The following is a 20,566-nucleotide window of genomic DNA, read 5'->3' as shown; positions in this document are numbered from 1 at the left end:
TGTGAGGCCGGTTGGATGTACTGCCAAATTCTCTGAAACGCCTTTGGAGACGGCTTATGGTAGAGAAATGCACATTCAATTCACGGGCAACAGCTCTGGTGGACATTCCTGCTGTCAGCATGCCAATTGCACGCTCCCTCAAAACTTGCGACATCTGTGGCTGTGGCTTGTGCTGTGTGGTAAAACTGAACATTTTAGAGTGGCCTTTTATTGTGGCCAGCCTAAGGCACACCTGTGCAATAATCATGCGGTCTAATCAGCATCTTGATATGCCACACCTGTGAGGTGGGATGGATTATCTCGGCAAAGGAGAAGTGCTCACTATCACAGATCTTTTCAGATTTGTGAACAATATTTGAGAGAAATGGTTATTTTGTGTATATAGAAAATGTTTTAGATCTTTGAGTTCATCTGATGAAAAATGGAAGCAAAAACAAAAGTGTTGCATTTATATTTTTGTTCAGTGTATATTCAATTATTTACCTCTGGTGGTATGGTGTATAGCCTTACAGAAAGTGTAGTTTTTCTTTGAGATTTCTTGCTAGAAACATTGTCTCAATATAAAAACACTCATGACAATTGTTGATAGTTTAATAATCTGCCCTGGACTTGTTTTGTTTTGTCTCATTAGTATATTATTTGACTCACCTCTGCTTGTGTTTCAGAACCTTTCCTGCCTCCTGTGTTCTCCCTCCAGTTTTCTTTTCTGCCATGATTAGTTTCACCTGCTGCTCGTTAGCCCTGCAGTCACCAGCCTCCTGCTCACCTGCTCCCACTTCCCCATTAGTCTTTCACAATTTGTAGAGCACAACTGTCAGGAAGGACCCAAACACAGACAAAAAGCAGGCTGCCTGCAGCAGTTAAATGATTTATCGCTAACAGATAACAGTCCAATTGCAGGAAGGTAACAGGTAAATAAAACCCAATACAGAAACTGACAAAGAACAAAGGAGCTAGGCTAGTATATATTGTGAAAGAGTAATGGGGAAATGGGAACAGATGAGCAGGAGGTCTGGTGACTGCAGGGCTAACGAGGGAAAGGAGAAACTAATTAGGGCCAAACAGACCAAATCTGGAGGGAGAACACCCAAGGCAGGAAGTGATCAGTAACAAGAGGAGAAATAAAACAGGAAACACTAAAAAACAATGAGTGACACAAACAAAACTTAACTAACGTGCAGCTCTGTGAAGAAGTACCGTGGCTTAATGCTATCATCAGAGTGCTAACATTATCAATCAATCAATCAATCAATCAATCAATCAATCAATCAATCAATCAATGTTTATTTATATAGCCCAATATCACAAATGTTACATTTGTCTCAGTGGACTTCACAGTGTGTACAGAATATCAGTATGACAATACGACACCCTCTGTCCTTAGACCCTCACACCGTACAAGGATCACATATCAGAATCAGAAACAGGTTTATTACCAGGTAGGTTGACACGTACGGGGAATTTAACTTGGTGTCTTTGTGCATACATAAAAGTAAAACAACAATTAAAAACACAGATAGAGAACTATTTAAAAAAAACTATAATAGCATTAAAAAATAATAAAAAATATAGTAAAATATAGCAGTATTTACATTGAACGCCAACAAGATCACAATGACTATGCTATCTTGTTGATGTGAGGCTGGTTTACTGTTCACCACATTTTAGTCTTGATAACATTTGTGTACTGACTTATCCCTCATATTTATTGAAAAAAAAGAAAATGCATTTCTAAATATATATACAGTATATGGTTGGGTACCACTAAAGGTAAGATTAGGTTGTATTTGGTACGTTGTAGTAATTTATCCTTTAAGAATATACAGACTCAATTGAAGGTCCTCTGTATTCATCTAGAAGCTGTTATTGAATTAAAACTATATTTAGATCTGCCCTAAGCATGCTAGAGAAAGGACTTGGCATAACAGAGACCAAATGAAACAGAGAGAGAAAAATAGCAGAAAACAAATTAATCTTCTTTATTTCTTTTGTTGACTTGATTTGAAAAATAGGTGAAAATATACTCATACATTTGAATATCCTAACTCATTTTATACAATATGCTGGTCAGGCCCACATGTATTAACACACTGACATACACAGATCTGCTTGTGTCATTCCCACATGCCTCAAGGTTGAAGAGCTTATCAAGATGTCATCTTCTCTTTGGCTGCTGAACTGACATTTTCTTCTTATCTCTCTCCAAATCCTCCCCTCCACTCCTCCGCTCACTTCACCTCTCCGACAGATCTGTTGGAGGACGAGCGTCTGACCAGCGCCCATCAGGCTGAAGCCTTCACCCGCCAGATCCAGAATCTGCAAGGTATCAACAACAAAAATAAAACGTCAGCAATAAAGCTCTATGCCCTGAATAAACCCAGGACATAACTATGACTGTTCAACAAAACAGAATCGAATACAGATATTGCATATTACATTTCTCATGTTTTTCAATAGTCAAGGTCATGCGGATTTACTGTCGTTAATCAACATCTTGTATATCACTGTAAGGGATTTCTATTATCCTACTAGTTCTCTACTGAATAGTCTCAGACAGAAAGTGCTAAATAAGTATGATTGACAAGAACACGTTAAAAGCTTGTATTTTTTTTTGACATTTTCTTATTTGTGACCATTTTTAAAACAATCAGGTCTTAAGTGTTTAATTGAGTTATCAAAGGTTTTATCGGCATTATTTTTGTGTTAATATTGTGAGAAGTAAACATATAGTGTGGACAACACCCTAAGAAAAGGTCTGTTACCATCAGTTACATCAGCTCCACTTTCATATAACACACACACACACACACACACACACACACACACACACACACACACACACACACACACACACACACACACACACACACACACACACACACACACACACACACACACACACACACACACACACACACACACACACACACACACACACACACACACACACACACACACACACACACACACACACACACACACTCACAAAAACATACAAGCCCACTGTTGCAAAAAGCTCAGACACGCACTCACACTCTCAAATATATAAATCTATAGTAATGCTGCAGTCCCACCTACACATCCCCCATAAAGCCACACTCTCCTTCTCCTCCTCTCCCCACAGCCCAGCTGCGCTCTGTGCAGGAGGAGATGGACAGCCTGGAGGAGGAGAAGGAGAGCGAGCTGGCCGAGGCCCAGGAGGAGCTGCGAGTGGCTCAGGAGGAGGTGATCCTGCTGCAGCAGACGGCGGAGGAGGCTGCGGCAGAGAGGGAGTTCGACATCGCCTCGCTGCAGGAGGAGCTGTGCCGCCGGCGGGCCGAGCTGCAGCGCCTCAGCGAGGAGACGCAGGAGTACGAGCTGGAGATCACCACGCTGAGGGCCGAGATCAGCATGAAGAGCCAGCGCAGGGTGGCCGAGAGGAGAGAGGGTGAGGGGGGAAGAGAGGAGGTGTAGAAATAATAAAGAAAACACAAAAAAGATAGGTTCAAGATTCAAGGCTTTTATTGTCATTTTGTGCAGAGCTACAGTGTAGTTATGACAATGAAAATCTTAGGTCACAGGCTCCTCCAACAGTGCAACAACAATACAATGGGTACAATAGTGCAAGTACATAAAATAGAATATAAAAGGGATGGATGTAAGAGAGGAAGGTGGAACAGAGTGCCGAGGTGGTTTTGGTAGTTTTCACACATACCGTCTCCTCCTTTCCAACATTGTTTTACTTCCAGTACATAGTAGATAAGATGAATCAAGTCCCGTGTTGACACTTCATCTTCACACCACATGTATAAAGCCATTAGTGGGAGACATTTATCAAACTCACATTAATGTACAAATAGTCCACGATCAGTCTTTGTGCCTGACACTATGGGAACGGAACATGATGTTATAGATGTTCCTCCAACCCTTATATCAGCTTAGCACCCCGCAGTCAAGAACATTAATCATTTGTGGGGTTTAATAAATATTATAAATGTGATGCTGAGTGCTGCAAGGGGAGTGGTGACTGAGTGTGTACGTGTGAGTGTGTGTGTGCATTTAAAATACCAGGGACATGAAGTCATGAGCGGGAGGGACACACTCTTGTAACACATGATATCATCTCTGGGCTCTGCAGTCTCAGAGGGGAGCTCATGATATTTCATACTGGGCTGTTTCATGTAAACATCACACAGAATGGCATTAATATTGAAGTGAAATCTAACTCACAGTGGGCCATACTTTTACAGGAATAGTTTTTGACATTTGACCAAACACGCTTATTTGCTTTCTTGACACGATGTGGTGAGAAGAACCAGTAACTCCCTGGAATCTACCCTCTTTGCCCGGCAACCGAGCAACAGTCAAGCCACAATCCAGCTAACATCCCTCTAGAAAACATCAACATGTCTTTTAACACTTGGATTAAACAAACAAGATATGATATTTTAATATTGAGCGATACAAGTGCTAGATTTAGTTACTGTTGGACAGAGCCGTACTAGCTGTTTCCCCTGTTTCCAATAAGCTAACTAGCAACTGGTGCTAGCTTCATGTTTAACAAATTAGCATTGGGTTGAGATCAAGCTACTCATCTAACTCTAAACAGTCATATTAGTGCTTTGTAATAACCTTATTTGAAAATGGTTTGTTGATAGATAATTAAGCTTTAGTTAATAGTTATCAATAACAGTTTACATACAAAGAAATTATAATAATGTTTTAACTAATGAATGCTTAAGTAATGCGACCATTTATATTGTTTCATTGGATTAGATAAAACCTTCATAGCTAAAAGAGAAGATCACAATAATATATTAAGTAGTTCTTGATGCATCAGAAACAATGATGGACAAGAGCATTTAGCAAGTAGTAGCCATCCAAATAATGCCTTTAGTCAGTTTACTATCAAGCCATTTCTAACCCTTCACAATGTTTTTCAAATCAGTAAAATTGTATATCTGGGATAACATTTTTTTAAAAGTGTAATTATTGCATTACTAGATAACTAATTTGTCAACATCAATCTAAATGACTATTAACTTAAGTTGAATCAACTGAACCACTCCATGATGGTTATTATAAAGAGTTCCTTAAGTATACTCTTAAGATGTTGTGACTATATCAAAGTCTCAATCAGTAACATTAAAGATGAGCTCACCTTATCTTCCTTCTCTTAACCTCTTCTTGGCTCAGAAGTGTTGTCGTCTATCAATCTATCAGTGGTTCGATCCCCAGACCCTGCAGTCAACACATCGATGTGTCGTTCAGCAAGACACTTAACCCCGAGTTCCTCCCGATGGCAGGGCCAACGGTGTGTGAATGTGTGTGAATGTTAGTCTCCCTGAGCAGGTGGCACCTTGTATGAATGGGTGTGAATGGTGACAAAAAAAGGAAAAAGCGAGATATAAACACAATCCATTTAACAATTTTCTGTCTGACCTCTCTGTCCTGCCAGGTGACGTGGACCTGCTGAAGGAGGAGTGCCGCACGCTGAGGGAGGAGTGTGAGACCCTGAAGGAGGACAACAGGCGTCTCACGGAGAGGCTGCAGCTGCTGCAGAGACAGAGGACATGGTGAGAGGTCGACGGCTGCTCTCTCATCAGCTGTGCTTCCTGCATCAGCTGGAAGGGGATCCCTCTGGAATATTACCTTCGTCATTCACGCCATGTCTCATTTAGAAAGGCCCGGCCACCTGTTTAATCGCTGCAGTACAACTGTAACATCATACGAGGGATTACACACACATTTATTCAATGATAAGTAGATTGATGGAAAGATAATGGACAACCATTTTGAAATTGAAAGTTAATTCTTGACCTTAAAAACGATTTCCTCACCCGATCTATGTAGCAGCTGCTGATTTTTTTTTAACGCATCACACGATGTCCCTCAGCAGATGGGAAACTGGGCATCTGCTGATGGAGACGTCCTGATAAATCAAAAGCAATTTGTAACTTTATTTATAGCGCTATTGAAACCGACGTTACTTAGTGCTTTACAGGAATAGAAAGGGAAAGGATGAGTTAGGAGAAACACAATGTATACAACACAGAGATACAGTATAACCCACCAAATAAGTTATACTATGAACTAATTTGTAGTAAGCACTACGTCGAGAACATACCAATTAATATGATGATTATTCTATTTAAATTCACAAATCAATAATGCCAAACATGCTCTAGTTCCAGCACTGCTTTGCTCTGTTTTGCATATTTTTTAATTTAATTAAATAAATATGTTTTGGTTTCGGACAAAAGAAGCAATTATTTTGTGATGGGCCTTTTGTGACATTTAACAGACCACACAATTAATTGATAACAAAGGAAGCAATCATTTGATGAATCTTAAATTACAATAATCTTTAGTTGAAGCCCTATTACAAGGCTGGCTAGATACATAATGTCTCAATCAGTTATCAAATGTTGTGTACGCCATGAGGAAGTCTCTGCATATGAAATGTGACAACACAAACGCTAACAAGCTCTCACTAAATAATTGCTGGAAAAAACACGTTTAGCCTTTCATCTGGGAAATGATCGGCCTATTTGGAGTCAATTTATGAGCTTAAGGCCTTTGCAGCTGAAATCAAACGTTTCTTGAGTTTTTCCCCATTATTCCTTTTCTTCCAGCTCCAGCGTCTACCTGTCTCTGAAGGAGGAAGACGGAGAGGAGGGCTCAGAGGGGAAGGATATGCAGACCGGCTGCGATGAGGTCATGACGGAGAGCTACATGACCATGGCCCAGTCTGGGAACTGTCGCCTGGTGGACGCCTCCATCCAGAAGAACATTTCTTTTGATGGGAAGCCCGCGACACAGAGCAGCTGGAATGGGGGCATCGGGGAGATCTTCTCCCTGAGGGAGCAGCTCAAACAGGCGGAGGAGAAGGCCTCACAGGTCCAGAGAGAGGTATGGTGCCCTGGGAGTTCACAATATGAATAAAGCCATTATAGGAAAATAGATTTCAATAAAAAAAAACCTGCTGTCCAACCCTTATTACACTGCTGTAAGGTGAGACATTACAGAAAAAAACATTGTTTTGGTTTTCTGCTCTTGCTCTGAGCCAGAAATCTCCACTGCAGCAGCGCTTGTATACACCAGACTTTCAAGTTTTATTCCCATCTATCTTCTGAGGGATTTTACAGAGGGGTATAGTCATAAATCATTCATTCCCCGATTTATATAACATTTTATTTCTGAAAACCTAGCGAAAATAGATGTTTTTTTTATGACTAAGGGCAGTATTTTTTGATTTATGGAATGTTATCTAAAACATTCTCTTTAAAAAATGGACTCTTATACTGACAAGAAATTGAAAGAAGAACATTTAACCTGACTGGATCCAATGTTCAGATTTATGTTTTGGAAATGTATGAAATCAGCAAATATTTACTAAATAATGTTTCAAGACAATGCCAAATTTGAATATTTATTTTTTATAATTAACATTTCAAAACACTGCTAATACAAAAGAAAATAGTTGTTATTATTCAACTGGGGAACTTCCATGGTGGTATCTAGTCTAGGCTCAATCAGTAGGGGCTTGGACTGGGGGCTGTAGGGTCGCCGGTTCAAGTTCCCGAACAGACCTAAATATGGGGTGTGGACTGCTACTTGGAGGGGTCCCAGTTCGCCTCCTGGGCCCTGCAGTGGTGCCCTTGAGCAAGGCACTGGCAAACCCCCCCCAACCCTTCCGGGCGCTGTACAATAGCTGCCCACTGCTCCTGGTACTAGGATGGGTTAAAAGCAGAGAACACATTTCACTGTGTGTGCTGTGTGCTCTGCATGTGTGACAATTCAAGAGCGTTTCATCCCTCCGATTCTATCTATAAGTTATATTTGTACCTGTAGCGTCTCCCCTTAATACATGGAGTCAGTCCCCTGCGCCTGAGAGTGTGTCCTGTGTGTCCTCAGTGTGACCTGTGTGTGTCCTCAGTGTGTCCTGTGTGACATGTGTGTCCTCAGTGTGACCTGTGTGTGTCCTGTGTGTCCTCAGTGTGACCTGTGTGTGTCCTGTGTTGTGTGTCCTGTGCTGTGTGTCCTGTGTTGTGTGTCCTGTGTGACCTGTGTGTCCTGTGCTGTGTGTCCTGTGTTGTGTGTCCTGTGTTGTGTGTCCTGTGTTGTGTGTCCTGTGTGTCCTCAGTGTGACGGGCTGAAGACGGAGCTCCAGGAGCTGCAGGTTATGTACGACAGCAGTCAGAAGGAGCGCGCCGAGCTGGAGGAGGAGCTGCAGCGCTGCAAGGCTGAGCTGCAGAAGCTAGGGGGGGCTCAGGTGAGGGGCAGACATGAATAATACAATAACATACAGTTGGTATCAGAAGTAGTGCTATATATACAGTATGTGATCAATGTCCGTTTTGTAGTTAGATTTGCAGTGCAGGTGTTTTTGTCTTTAAATTAATATATTTTAAATGAATGTGAAAATATTCTAGAAATAGTTTGGAGATTCACAGCTATGATGACTACACAATTAAAAAAATGTTTTTTCTTTGCACTCACACTGTCAACCAACACGCCACGTCACATCACACCTACTGTACCCTGTGTCTGTTGAAACCTTTTTATGTGTCTCATACTGTGAAAATCTGTTTTGATATGACCTGGCCTGTCAGCCCATATCAGTATTTACTGTGGGCATTGGGCTGGGGAACATCCCCCCTGCTGTGTCTGTGTTCTAACTTCTGTGTGAAAGCTATGCTTTAATACTTTTATCAGACAAAAATACAAAACCTGCAAAAAAGGCATTCAGGCGTCAAGCAGAGAATGCCCTATTTTCAATAACTAAATCCTTTGTAGGTGTTTTATATTTTTTAATTGAGAAAAAGTAATGAAAGGACCATTGAGATTGCCTTTTTACTTTATTAAGACCTGTTTTGTTCATTTTAATAAGGTGCTGTGTGAAAGTTAACTTGCAGTAAAATCAAATAAGTTGTTCTTACAATAACACTCCTTTTATTTTTCTCTAGTCACAGAGTCACACTATCATGTGTTGCATAATAAGTGTTTGAAAGCATGGATAGTTTGTATGTGTTTTCAAATGCTCACGGGAAAAACAAAACTGTTAATTTGAACCGTTTGAACCACATTATTTTAACCATCTTATGCCTTTTGTTTGTCCTCTGGGTTTGACTTTTTTTGCAATCGTAGCACAGTGTGACTGTTCCATTTACAGACCCGAGGACAATCTGGGGATTTAACTGCATTTCAAGCCAAGACAGACTTTCTGCAAGTTGATTTTCATACAGTTTTAAAAGGAAAATTTCTTACAAAAATACTTAAAAAAACAAACCAAAGAACAAAACCAGTGGTTGAAGAAATGTTAAATACTTTACTGTAATATGGTCCCTTATGTTTTATGAGAAACAAACAGTACTTACACTCTGTGTTTTGTCTTCATCAGCCTAATGAGATGTGTGCGTCAAACTGTCTACCCGTGCCTGTCTCTGATACTGTCCTTGTCCTCTGAATGTCCATGAGCTCTCAGCCTGTACGATCACAAATCAGCAAAACATCAAAACAAACTACGAGATGAGGATAGAGAGACAAAAACACCACCATACGCTAGTCACAACATTCATGCTGTATGTCTGTCTTTCTTTCTTTGTCACCATTACATCACGCGCTGCCAACAAATGCCACACAGAACTGCTCGCACATTATCACACTGAGTTGAAGATGTGTCACCTTAAAGTTATGCTTTGTTTATTTAACAGCAAATGTGAATCGCTCCATCAAAACCCCTCCCTTTTATATCACAGTCATAGACCATGTCACACTTTTGATTTAGAGATTTGTTGTGGTGGTCCATTTGTTTTGTTGTCACACCTTTTTATCTGTTTATATATTATTTGGATCCATCCATCCATTCATTCATTCCCTTCATTCCCATTGTGTTTGTTTTTATTCCCTCCTCAGAGATTCATCCATCCGTCTGAGCACCCTGTTCTCTCCATCCCCTTCATAGGAATGATTGTAATATTGGCTGTGGTCTGGTGCTGGTTGTCGGAGCTGGCGTCCCAGAGGGCAAGGTATGGGAGGAGCTTATCTCTATCTGATGCATTATGCTAAGTAAGGCTCTTACACACTGATAACATAAAAACACAGTGTCTGCCAGGCCTTATCTTGCTAGTTTTGCTTCTATTTGCTCAGGTGTTGAGATATCAGTTTTTGAGTCTTATCCCAAAACAAAACATGTTGTTCCTGTTTACTCTGGATTATTCACAGAAACCATCAGTTACAGAAACAGTTTTTATAGGTACTATACTGTAGAGAGAAAGTGTATTCTGTGAATAATCCAGAATATTAAGGATACTGTTTTTGTAACGTGTAATTGGATTTTTATATATCACTTTCATTTGGGTTGAAGGAAAAATGTCTCAAAACCTGAGCATGGCATCTGCATGGCTCGATACTGCCAGACGTAAGTAAGAAAATATGTTTTAGTGTTATTTAGATGGATTGACCATTTAATATAAAAACATTTTCAAGATTCATTTGGAGTGGTGGTTGGTATAGGAGGGTCTAAACTGAAGAAAAAGCCAAATGTGCCTGAAGTGAATAAAGGTATAACATTAAACATTAATGGAAGGTGGACGTGGGATGGGTGGGCAGTTTGGCTAATTAGAATAAAATATGACTTTCTTTGAATGGTACTGAATAACTCATTTACAGGAATTGTTTGACATTTATGGTAAATGTGCTGTTTTGCCAATAATTAGATAAGAAAACCCCTTCAATGTTCAGGTCGACTATGACCCTTTTTTTAAATGTATATTTCACGCAACAAGGCCCTAAAATCTGCATAAAAACAATACTAGCAATTTTTTCTGTTTTGGTGGTTTGAAGATCTCCAAAACATTGTTACATATTTGCAGAGGTGTGGACTCAAGTCACATGACTTGGACTCGAGTCAGACTCGAGTCACCAATTTGATGACTTGAGACTCGACTTGACAACATCACAAAACACTTGCGACTCGACTTGGACTTGAACACCAATGACTCAGAACTTGACTTGGACTTGAGCCTTCTGACTTGAGGTGACTTGATAGCCTACTTTAATTCAGGGGTCTCCAACACGCCGATCGCGAGATGCCGCTAGAAGAGAAGACTCCCGTCGGGGAGAGCAGAATCTTCAGCCGCTACTCTTGCTGAGAATCCTTGCAGGCAGGGGCGGGTCTTTATTTAGCTGGGCCACCATGCGGCCAATCACATGCGACACACTAGGATCATACCATTATTTGAAAGAAGGGTGGGGGGCACAGCAGGTGTAGTGATACAGGTCAGCTGCACAGAGCGACGGGGAGACGGGGAGCCGGATTTAAATGCAAGTGCGTCGGAAAAAGTCAAGAAATGAGCGAAAACCGAAAAAATAAGCAGCATCTGGCTGCTTTTCAATGATATTGGAGAAAGCAAAGCTGAGTGCAGGATTTGTAAAATGAAAATAACCTTCAGAGCAGGGTTTTTTTTTTTGGTAACCACTCAGGATTTATTGTCAGAGGTGGGAGAAGTTCAGACAATTAAAAAAGTTACAATCAGGGTTCCCGCGGGGTCTTAAAATGTCTTAAATTTGATAATCTGAATTTAAGGCCTTAAAAAGGTCTTAAATATGATTTAGAAGGTCTTAAAAATTATCGGATTTGAAAGGTACTTCTGTGTTGCGATAGCGTCTAAATGTGTTTTGGGGGAAATGTCCGGGCTGCAAAGTAACCAGTACGGTAATATACGGAGCCCCCTAGGTCTCGCAAAACATTTAATTTTTATTTAATTTCAAATAAAAAATGTGTTCTTCTCCATGTCCCCTAGGGGGCTCCGTAGTAATAGCCTTTCAGTTCCCCCCAACAATTTGTATTGAATTAAATCAACATGGAACGCACTAACTAATCACTAACTTTGTTTCCCCCGGCCCCTTATTGGAGAACACCCAGCTAGTAACCTAGCAACCAAGCTTCAGCTCATGTAGCCTATCTTCGAATCTACTTACAAATAAATATGGGGAAGTGTAAGTTCAACCGTATTTGGTTGGAAAACATCTAATTTAGTGCTTGGTTGAAACCAGTGGAGGGAACGTGTTTGAAGCCCGCTGCACCTTTTGCAAAAATAAATTAGCGTTTGTTTTGCTAATGTAGTGTTAGCTAGTGCAGCAGCAGCTAATGTAGCGTTAACTAGTGCAGCAGCTCCCGCAACAACACCAGGGGACCTCCGGGCGAAGTTTGGGTCTACGTCAACCCTAAAAGCGGAGGTGCTGTAGACGCTGAATACCGTAGCTAAACACCAATCATACAACAGCAACGATGAAATACTATAGCCAAGGCAGCAGAGCTCTGAATATAGCTCTTGTCACTCTCTCTCTCTCTCACACACACACACTCACACTCACACTCACACTCACACTCACACTCACACTCACACTCACACACACACACACACACACACACACACACACACACACACACACACACACACACACACACACACACACTAGGGCTGCTCGATTATGGCAATAATCAAGATTATGTTGGTCAATAATTAATATCATGATTATTAAATACGATTATTCATTGACTTTGAAAACATCCATTTATTGAACTTTAAAACAAATAATAATTTGAACAGTATCTTTTTAACTGTTAATTACCCTGAACGTATAATTCAACTGAAAAACCAATACAAACATTTATTAAATAAATGATACATTACTAAAAAATTAATTAGATCAAATATGTTGTAGTGCACTGTCACAACCTAGCAAAGCAAAATAATCGTTTTTTTCGATTATGTTGTTTTCGTAATTGTGGCAGGCCAAAATCGTAATTGCGATTAAAATATGATTAATTGCCCAGCCCTAACACACACACACACACACACACACACACACACACACACACACACACACACACACACACACACACACACACACACACACACACACACACACACACACACACACACACACACACACACACACACACACACACACACACACACACACACACACACACACACACACACACACACACACACACAGTTCTGTACTGTTATGCTGTTATGTTCAGTCACTGTTCTTATGTTGAACATGAATACATTTACTTTGTAAGTGATTATGGGACGTATTTCTTCTTTCATATACATTTTCCTTCATACTTTATTGCCGTGAAATAGGTCTTAAATTCTATTCAAAGTGGTCTTAAAAAGGTGTTAAAAAGTCTTAAATTTGAGTTGGCGAAGCCTGCAGGAACCCTGTACAATAAAAAGTCCTGCATTCAAAATGTTACAAGTAAAAGTAGAAAAGTATTATCATCAAAATATACTTAAAGTACCACCTGCAGAGGGATCTAGATGCAGGTGTTATTTTCCCCATAGAGACCACCTGGCTGCACATTATCCCTTGCATAAAGATAGATTGTGGGTCCCTTATAACATGTTGTTGACATGACTTGTTTAAGACTCGTTTTGTCAAAGTTTAGGACTTGGACTTGACTTGAACTTGCCCATCCTGACTTGAGACTTGACTTGAACTTGCCCATCCTGACTTGAGACTTGACTTGAACTTGCCCATCCTGACTTGAGACTTGACTTGGACTTGAGCGCAAAGACTTGAGACTTGACTCGGACTTGCAAAACAATGACTTGGTCCCACCTCTGCCACCTGCAGAGGGACCTAGATTCGGGTGTTCTTTTCCCCATAGAGACCGCTCGCTGCACATTATCCCTTGCATAAAGATAGATTGTGGGTCCCTCATAACATGTTGTACACAGTGGAAATAAACATTCTGGTCACCTCAACATCAGGGATCTTATACATTAAACTCCTTCTGAATCAAACCGTCACGGTAGCCTTAACTTACTGATCCCTCTTAAAATAGAAAAACACACGTTACTTTACCAGCAGAGAGAAAATTGATTATTCAATTATTAATGTGACTAATAAAGAACAGTTTGATTATTAAGTATTATTCTGTTGATCAATGTCATTACATTTGGTGAAAAACACATAATGACTTGTTTAAGACTCGCTTTGTCAAAGTTTAGGACTTGGACTTGACTTGAACTTGCCCATCCTAACTTGAGACTTGACTTGGACTTGAGTGCAAAGACTTGAGACTTGACTCGGACTTGCAAAACAATGACTTGGTCCCACCTCTGCATATTTGATGATTGAGTTTGAAGCGATATTAAATAGAAAGGTAAACAAACACCTTCAAAATAAAAATGTGAATGTAGATTTTGTGGTTTTGAATGGATTCCAAGTAAGGTTTTGGATTAACTTGGTTAGCATAAAGGCTTGAAACAGGCGTAAACCGATGTCCAAAATAAAACTGCTCAGTAATTAACACATTGTATGTTGTTGGTTTAATCTGTACACACAAATAATACAATAACAACAATTTGTGGTATTTGGGGGCGCCAAGAGCCGTAAATTGTGGGCCGGCCGCTGTAACTCTCTGGTGTTTGGTATCACCACAATAAATGAAGACAGCATTTGGGAGGACGGGTAAACTTGGTTATTTATTTAACCACAAATTCATATTTAAAGTAGTTTAAAAGCGATTTGTGTATAGATTCAACAAACAGGATGCATACTTTTATATGGAGACATTTATTTTTGAATTTCAGAGAGAGCTAAGCTAGCTGTTTCCCCTTGCTTCAGTTTGTATGCTAAACTACGCTAATCCCCTCCTGTCCCCAGTTCCAGAGAATGGTAACACTTTTATCATCTAACTCTGTACAAATTGAATTAGCATATTTCCCAAAATATTAAACTAATCCTTAGCCTATACATGTTATCTATGCCTGAGGAATAGCCTCTGCTGACTCTTAACACCACTATTTTCCTGTCTTCCTTCAGGGGAGTGAGGTAGGTTGGAACTCCATTTTGACTATCACTGCGGCCACAGCAGTGCTGCTGATGATGACTCGCTTGTTGAGAGCTCTCGTCCGATGTTGATTGGATGGGCAACATCTACACAGGGACAGATGTCTGCTTCAGTCCAGCTCTCTCCTGCCGCGTCTGTACACTGAACAGCCGTGTAGTAGAAAAGGTTGTCGCTAATAGGAAGGTACATGCACTGAGAACGATGCACTCAGTCTCATTTGAGGTTGAGGACGATGAAGAGTTGACCTGCAGAGAGCCAACAGAAGACTGATCTCACTCCACTAAATGTTGTGCTGTGTCTCTCCTCCTCTGTGTCTGTGAATATTATGTTTCTCTCCTTTTAGCTAACAATGTGATACAAATGAAGGTTTTGAATTTTACCGTGCACCAAGTGGTTTTGGGTTTATTTATCCATTATTTATTTATTTGTTGTTTGTTTGGATATTGTTCATAGATGTCTCTGATAATAATGAAGAACATGGAGTATAGGCATTTGATGCACTGAAATCCCTGAAATGTACATATGCCCTTTAAATGTTAATACAAAGAGCAGTTTGACATTTTATGTGAACGATTTGACTTAAAATTGTTGCCTTCCTTTGAATAAATTCTGCATTTGGATTGAATGTCGCAAAATCTGCATGATTTAACAACATGCCAACATTACCAACTATTCTGCCACCATTATTCTGCCAAGCTTAACTTTGGAATATCACATTGATGTCTTTCGATTGCTAACACAAATGATATGCAGTTACAATGAGAAATATTGTAAACAACTGGTAATCCAAGCCCAGAGCAGCGAGCTCTTCTTCACATTATTGTTGTTCTTATTTCTCCAGGCTCGGTCACTTCCTGTCTTGTGTCTGACTTCCACTTTCCTATTTAATTATCAATTTAACCGAGACGCCAGAAAGTCTGCAACAGTTTCTGATTCATCTCACCTGCCCACAGCTTGATTTGAATTTCAGTTATCTTACGCCCACAGCTACATCGTTACACTTACAAATGTTCGCTGTAGTTTTTCTATGTGCTATTAAAGATATCCCAGCAACTTTGGGAGCGTATCTTAGAAGGATCAAGCTATAATATTGTTATATTTTTGATCATTTCAATGTGGAGAAATAAGCTTTTGTTCCTCTCCAGCAGGAAATGGCTAGTGAATTGTTATTTAGATTTATGGTGATCGCAGGTTGTTCCAGGTACTCGGTGTAAAATGAGGTCCGCCAGCATCTCCTTGTTTACTGACGACATTTGTAACAAACTGCAGAACAGATAAACACCAGTGGACATTCGGCTACACTTAAATTGATCTACTGTTGTGACTGAGGTGACGATTGGTGTTGGTTGTGAGGGCATTTTAGCAATTAATATGGTTACAAAATATTTAAATAGGAAGTTGTCAGGAGATGTTTGTTAAGGCAGTCACTACAAAACATAAATATGTATATTTGGAAGGACTCTGATTATTGTTTATATTTGTGAAACGTATTTTTTTGGTGAAAATAATTAAGGTTTAAAAAAAGCATGCTAGAAAACATTTAGAAGCACAATATATCATTTAAGTTACTTTGTATTCCATGTAAATAGTTATGACATAAAGTACTTTGGGAGAGATATTTCTTAAATCCATTTGTATTCGCTTTGTAGAAAGTTAATTATATTTTGAAAGAGCTTCGTATATTTGATAGCCATATTATATGCTGTGTAAATGTTTATTTATGGTGACGTTATTCAGAACTGCTTTCATTGCTAATCTTTCTCAGTACCTCTTTGTTGAAAGGTTGTGTAGTCATTGCATGCATTTCAATTGCATTTGACCTTAGTTGCTTGAAAGACCAATTTAATTCAGAAATGAATTAAAAGTCTTTGCTGACACATTTGTCATTAAACACACTCCTGATAAGCAACGCCTGAGCAATTGCATTTCTATTTAGGAAAACGAACAAAGGTAAAGATGAGCCACTGGACTGCAAATGCTTCACTGTCTATTAAAAAATATATCAGCAATATAAATTAAATTCCCATTGACTGCAATGGTACATATGAATGTTATAATTATTTTCATGATTTCCTGAATATTATCTTTATCAAAGTTTCACAAGCTTCTATATTGCACTGTGTTTCTCAGCTTGTTGCTTTACATATTGTGGTTTTCAATATAGTTTGTGGCTATTTTGTTACATCGAGGTCTATTTTGTACTGTTATGACTTAAGAAAATAAATATAACCCCCCCCCCCACGTGATGTGTGAGTCTTTTCTTTTCTAGGATGGTGTCCTCACCGTCAGTCACAGTTTTAGATTTAAGGATATTTCTGGTTCTCATTCATGAAGTCACTACCAGTCAACCTGAGTGACAACCGTCTCTCAGCTGGGATTACATTTCACGGGTTGTATGGATATTAATAACCTTCACTGCAGAGATGTGACATAAGCTCACAGACATGGTCTCCTTACAGATGGCAGGAACTGTCGTGTGAACGTTGTCGATGGGCCCCCTAAACTACACTCATTACTCCATTGCCACGACTCATGGGTCACTAAGTTCAAGTGTGTCTAATTAACTAAAAGTAGCATGGATGTGCCGACGTAGTCATGGGGTACAGTTAGCATAACCCTCATTGAGCAACCTTCTGTCACTTTAAATTAAATATTAAAGTAAATTATTCCCAACAGATTCTGAATCAGGTTTCTGTGTCATTCTGAGTTATGGCTAAATAAATACAACAGTATTTACAGTCTTAATGTCAGAGCCAGATCACCAGGGAAACTTAATTAAGTGGGCTTTGGCCTCAGGAATATCTGTTCAGCAAATTCACCCCAAATCCCTTCTTAAATATTTAATAGATTCACCTGATAGACTAACAAGGAAAAAGCTAATTAGAAAACGTGGAAGGCTGAGTGTGAGAAGCCATAGGCTGGGGATTAAATGCCAAGTATACAGTGACAAGGTCTATGTAAATCTGTGCTTTGGTTTTTTAATTTAGTTTACACATAATTTATACTTTCTGTCTTATGTCCAGCTGCAGTCGTTCTTAAGCACGCATGGCATCCATGAAAAGTTTCAGTCTGGCTTCAAACCTATGCACAGTAATGAAACAGCCCTTTTAAGAGTTGTTAATGATCTGCTCCTAGCCGCTGACTCAGGTAGCCCAGCTGTCTTGGTGCTGTTAGACCTAACAGCTGTCTTGGTGCTGTTAGACCTAACAGCTGCCTTTGACACTGTGGACCATAGCATCCTGTTGTCACGGCTTGAACAGTCCACAGGCATCACAGGCTCTGCCCTTGCATGGTTCAGGTCCTACCTGACAGACCGTAACTTCTCAGTGCAGCTAGGTGCCTTCTCCTCTGCTAAAGCCCCTCTTATCTTATCTATATCCTGGGCCCCATCCTCTTTTTACTGTACATACTGCCCCTAGGTTCAATTCTCAATAAACACAATATTCCCTTCCACTGCTACGCCGACGATGTACAGATCTATCTGCCTCTCAAAGCAAATGTCAAACACTCACTACAGCAGTTGATGGACTGCTTAACAGAGATAACATCCTGGCTGAGCAAAAACGTCCTTAACCTCAACGAGAGCAAGACTGAGGTCATCTTTTTTGGATCCCAACCTCCAGCCTCTCCGGTTGATATTCTGGGCTCTCTCAATGAAAAAATCATCCCCTCTGCCATGAACCTTGGAGTGACCTTCACTAGCACTTTTCAACTTGACAAGCAGGTCAGCACCGTAGTCAAATCCTGCTTTTTTTATTTAAATAAGACTATTGGCCAAGACCAAGTCGTATTTATCTTCTAAAGACCGAGAAAGGGTTATTAATGTTACCTCAAGACTGGACTATTGCAACGCTCTGTATGTGGGTATGGACCAGGCCTCAATTGAACGCCAGCAGCTAGTCCAAAACGCAGCTGCACGTCTTCTGACTGGCCACAAAAAGCGTGCCCACATCACCCCAATTCTGGCCTCACTACACTGGCTTCCAATTTGGTTCCGAATTTATTTTAAACTCCTTTTATTTGTTTTTAAAGCACTAAATGTGCTGGCTCCGGCCTATATAGCTGAACTCCTCCAGCGCTACACCCCAGCCAGAGCTTTAAGGTCGGCTGACCAGCTGCTGCTGATAGTGCCCAAGACCAGGCTCAAAACCAGAGGGCAACGAGCCTTCGCAGCAGCTGGCCCCAGGCTCTGGAACACTCTGCCCCTCCATGTGAGGTCGGCCCACACACTAGGGTTTTTTAAATCCTCACTAAAAACACACTTGTTCTCTCTGGCCTTCTAGTCAGAGCGGAGTATGACACCTGACTATTCCCTGTGTTTTTGTTTTTTATATTTCTGTTCTAAATTATTGTCTTTTATTGTGATTGTGGTAATGTGTTTTTATTACATGTACAGCACTTTGGCTCGACCAAAAATCACTTTCAAATGTGCTATATAAATAAAACTTGATTTGATTTATCAAGTTGGGATTATGTTGTATGTATCAATGAAAAGATAAATCAAAGCTATCAAAATCACGTACAAAAAAGAGACTTGAGTTAATTTAGTCAAATGTGCCTGTTTTCTACGTAGTTGTTTGAATTGAAATTCTTTCAACTTTTTTTGCAATCATTTACACAGAAGCGTCTTCTCGAATACTGAATAATCAAATACATTTTGAAGTTCTTCTGCTTTACTTGAGAAATGTGATGTTATGGTACTTTGAAAACCCCAACTCTGTTCCTGTCAAATACAGGCATAAAATGGCCAAAAGTTCTGTTAAAATTTAAATCTTTGCTGCATTTTAATGGAAAATAGCACCTTCTACTGTACAAAACAATTTAACTTAGTTTAATTGTAACAAAATGTATGATCATCCAAGAAAAATATAATGCTGTTCTAGATAAACCTACCCAGTAATATACGGTAAGATGCTCCACTTACTTACTACCTATCTACAACAGAAAATAATGCACACACAGGGATACATAAATATTACAAAGTGACACTGACAAGAATCAAAAGGACTTGATGGCTTGTTCATTTGAAATACGGAATTATATCCATCTATGTCTTACAACCCTAAAAGATGAAAACATTTTTGAAATACCTGTATTAATGTTTATTTCCATATACTAAAAAAATATATTTTGGGGGGAAATATTCTGATATAAAATGAAAAAAAAAGTTGAAAATCTTCAAAGTGCTTCATCACACAGTGGGAGATAAACACGGGGACCCCTGCAGTGGCAGACGGAGCGTCCTGAGAATGCCTCCAGCATGTGTCACAGACTCTTACCTCCCACCATCGAGGTCGCTGCTGGCATCTGGTGTCACCGACTGCTGAGTCACAGCAGCCTGTCAGCCCCTGAACCTGCAACACAACATCTATTGGAAATGACTCATTTTGTTTACAGATGATCAATTTTACTATGCGCACATCAGGCTGTAAACTGTCTCAGAGTATTTCTGTACACAGCCTCATCTTCGATCAATGCACCCTGTCATGTTGACACAGTTGGAGGTGACACTAATTAGCTTTCAGTCAATTTACGAAGTCAGTTTCCTTTCTTGATAAGTAAAAAAAGAAAAAGATGATCTTGTGGCCTGACAAGCATTTTAATGTGAAAATTGAGCAATACATTCTGAATGTAGTGAGTTAAAAGGCAATAACCCACAGTTGTTGTTGTTGTTGTTGTTGTTGTTGTTGTTGTTGTGAAATGAACAAT

At 39.8% G+C, this 20,566-nt stretch overlaps 1 protein-coding gene and 1 long non-coding RNA gene across 9 annotated transcripts in view; one reads left to right on the top strand and one right to left on the bottom strand.

Moving 5' to 3' along the window:
• The window catches only part of LOC117447628 (coiled-coil domain-containing protein 136-like), a 30,979-nt gene extending 13,881 nt beyond the window's left edge, over positions 1–17,098 (top strand). For 6 of the 8 annotated variants that reach the window (XM_034084412.2, XM_034084413.2, XM_034084409.2 and 3 more), the window contains 7 exons: positions 2,249–2,323; positions 3,125–3,427; positions 5,438–5,555; positions 6,615–6,891; positions 8,126–8,254; positions 9,898–10,010; positions 14,830–14,926. In XM_034084412.2, the coding sequence (XP_033940303.1) occupies positions 2,249–2,323; positions 3,125–3,427; positions 5,438–5,555; positions 6,615–6,891; positions 8,126–8,254; positions 9,898–10,010; positions 14,830–14,842 (1,028 nt within the window). In that variant the 3' untranslated portion in view covers positions 14,843–14,926. Of the gene's footprint in view, positions 1–2,248; positions 2,324–3,124; positions 3,428–5,437; positions 5,556–6,614; positions 6,892–8,125; positions 8,255–9,897; positions 10,011–14,829 lie in introns of all 8 variants that reach the window. The other 2 variants (XR_004552251.2, XM_034084414.2) reach the window with 2 other exon arrangements.
• On the bottom strand, positions 1,588–3,165 carry LOC117447630 (uncharacterized). Its single transcript, XR_004552252.2, has 2 exons — positions 3,075–3,165; positions 1,588–2,316 (listed from the first exon to the last, which is right to left on the bottom strand). It is a non-coding gene; the product is annotated as an uncharacterized lncRNA (long non-coding RNA).
• Positions 17,099–20,566: the final 3,468 nt, after the last annotated feature.

Source organism: Pseudochaenichthys georgianus, chromosome 6 (genome assembly GCF_902827115.2).
Source record: "Pseudochaenichthys georgianus chromosome 6, fPseGeo1.2, whole genome shotgun sequence".
Taxonomy (NCBI): Eukaryota; Metazoa; Chordata; class Actinopteri; order Perciformes; family Channichthyidae; genus Pseudochaenichthys; species Pseudochaenichthys georgianus.
The sequence above is the reverse complement of the archived record's forward strand: the minus strand, read 5'-3'. Positions and strand labels throughout refer to the sequence as shown.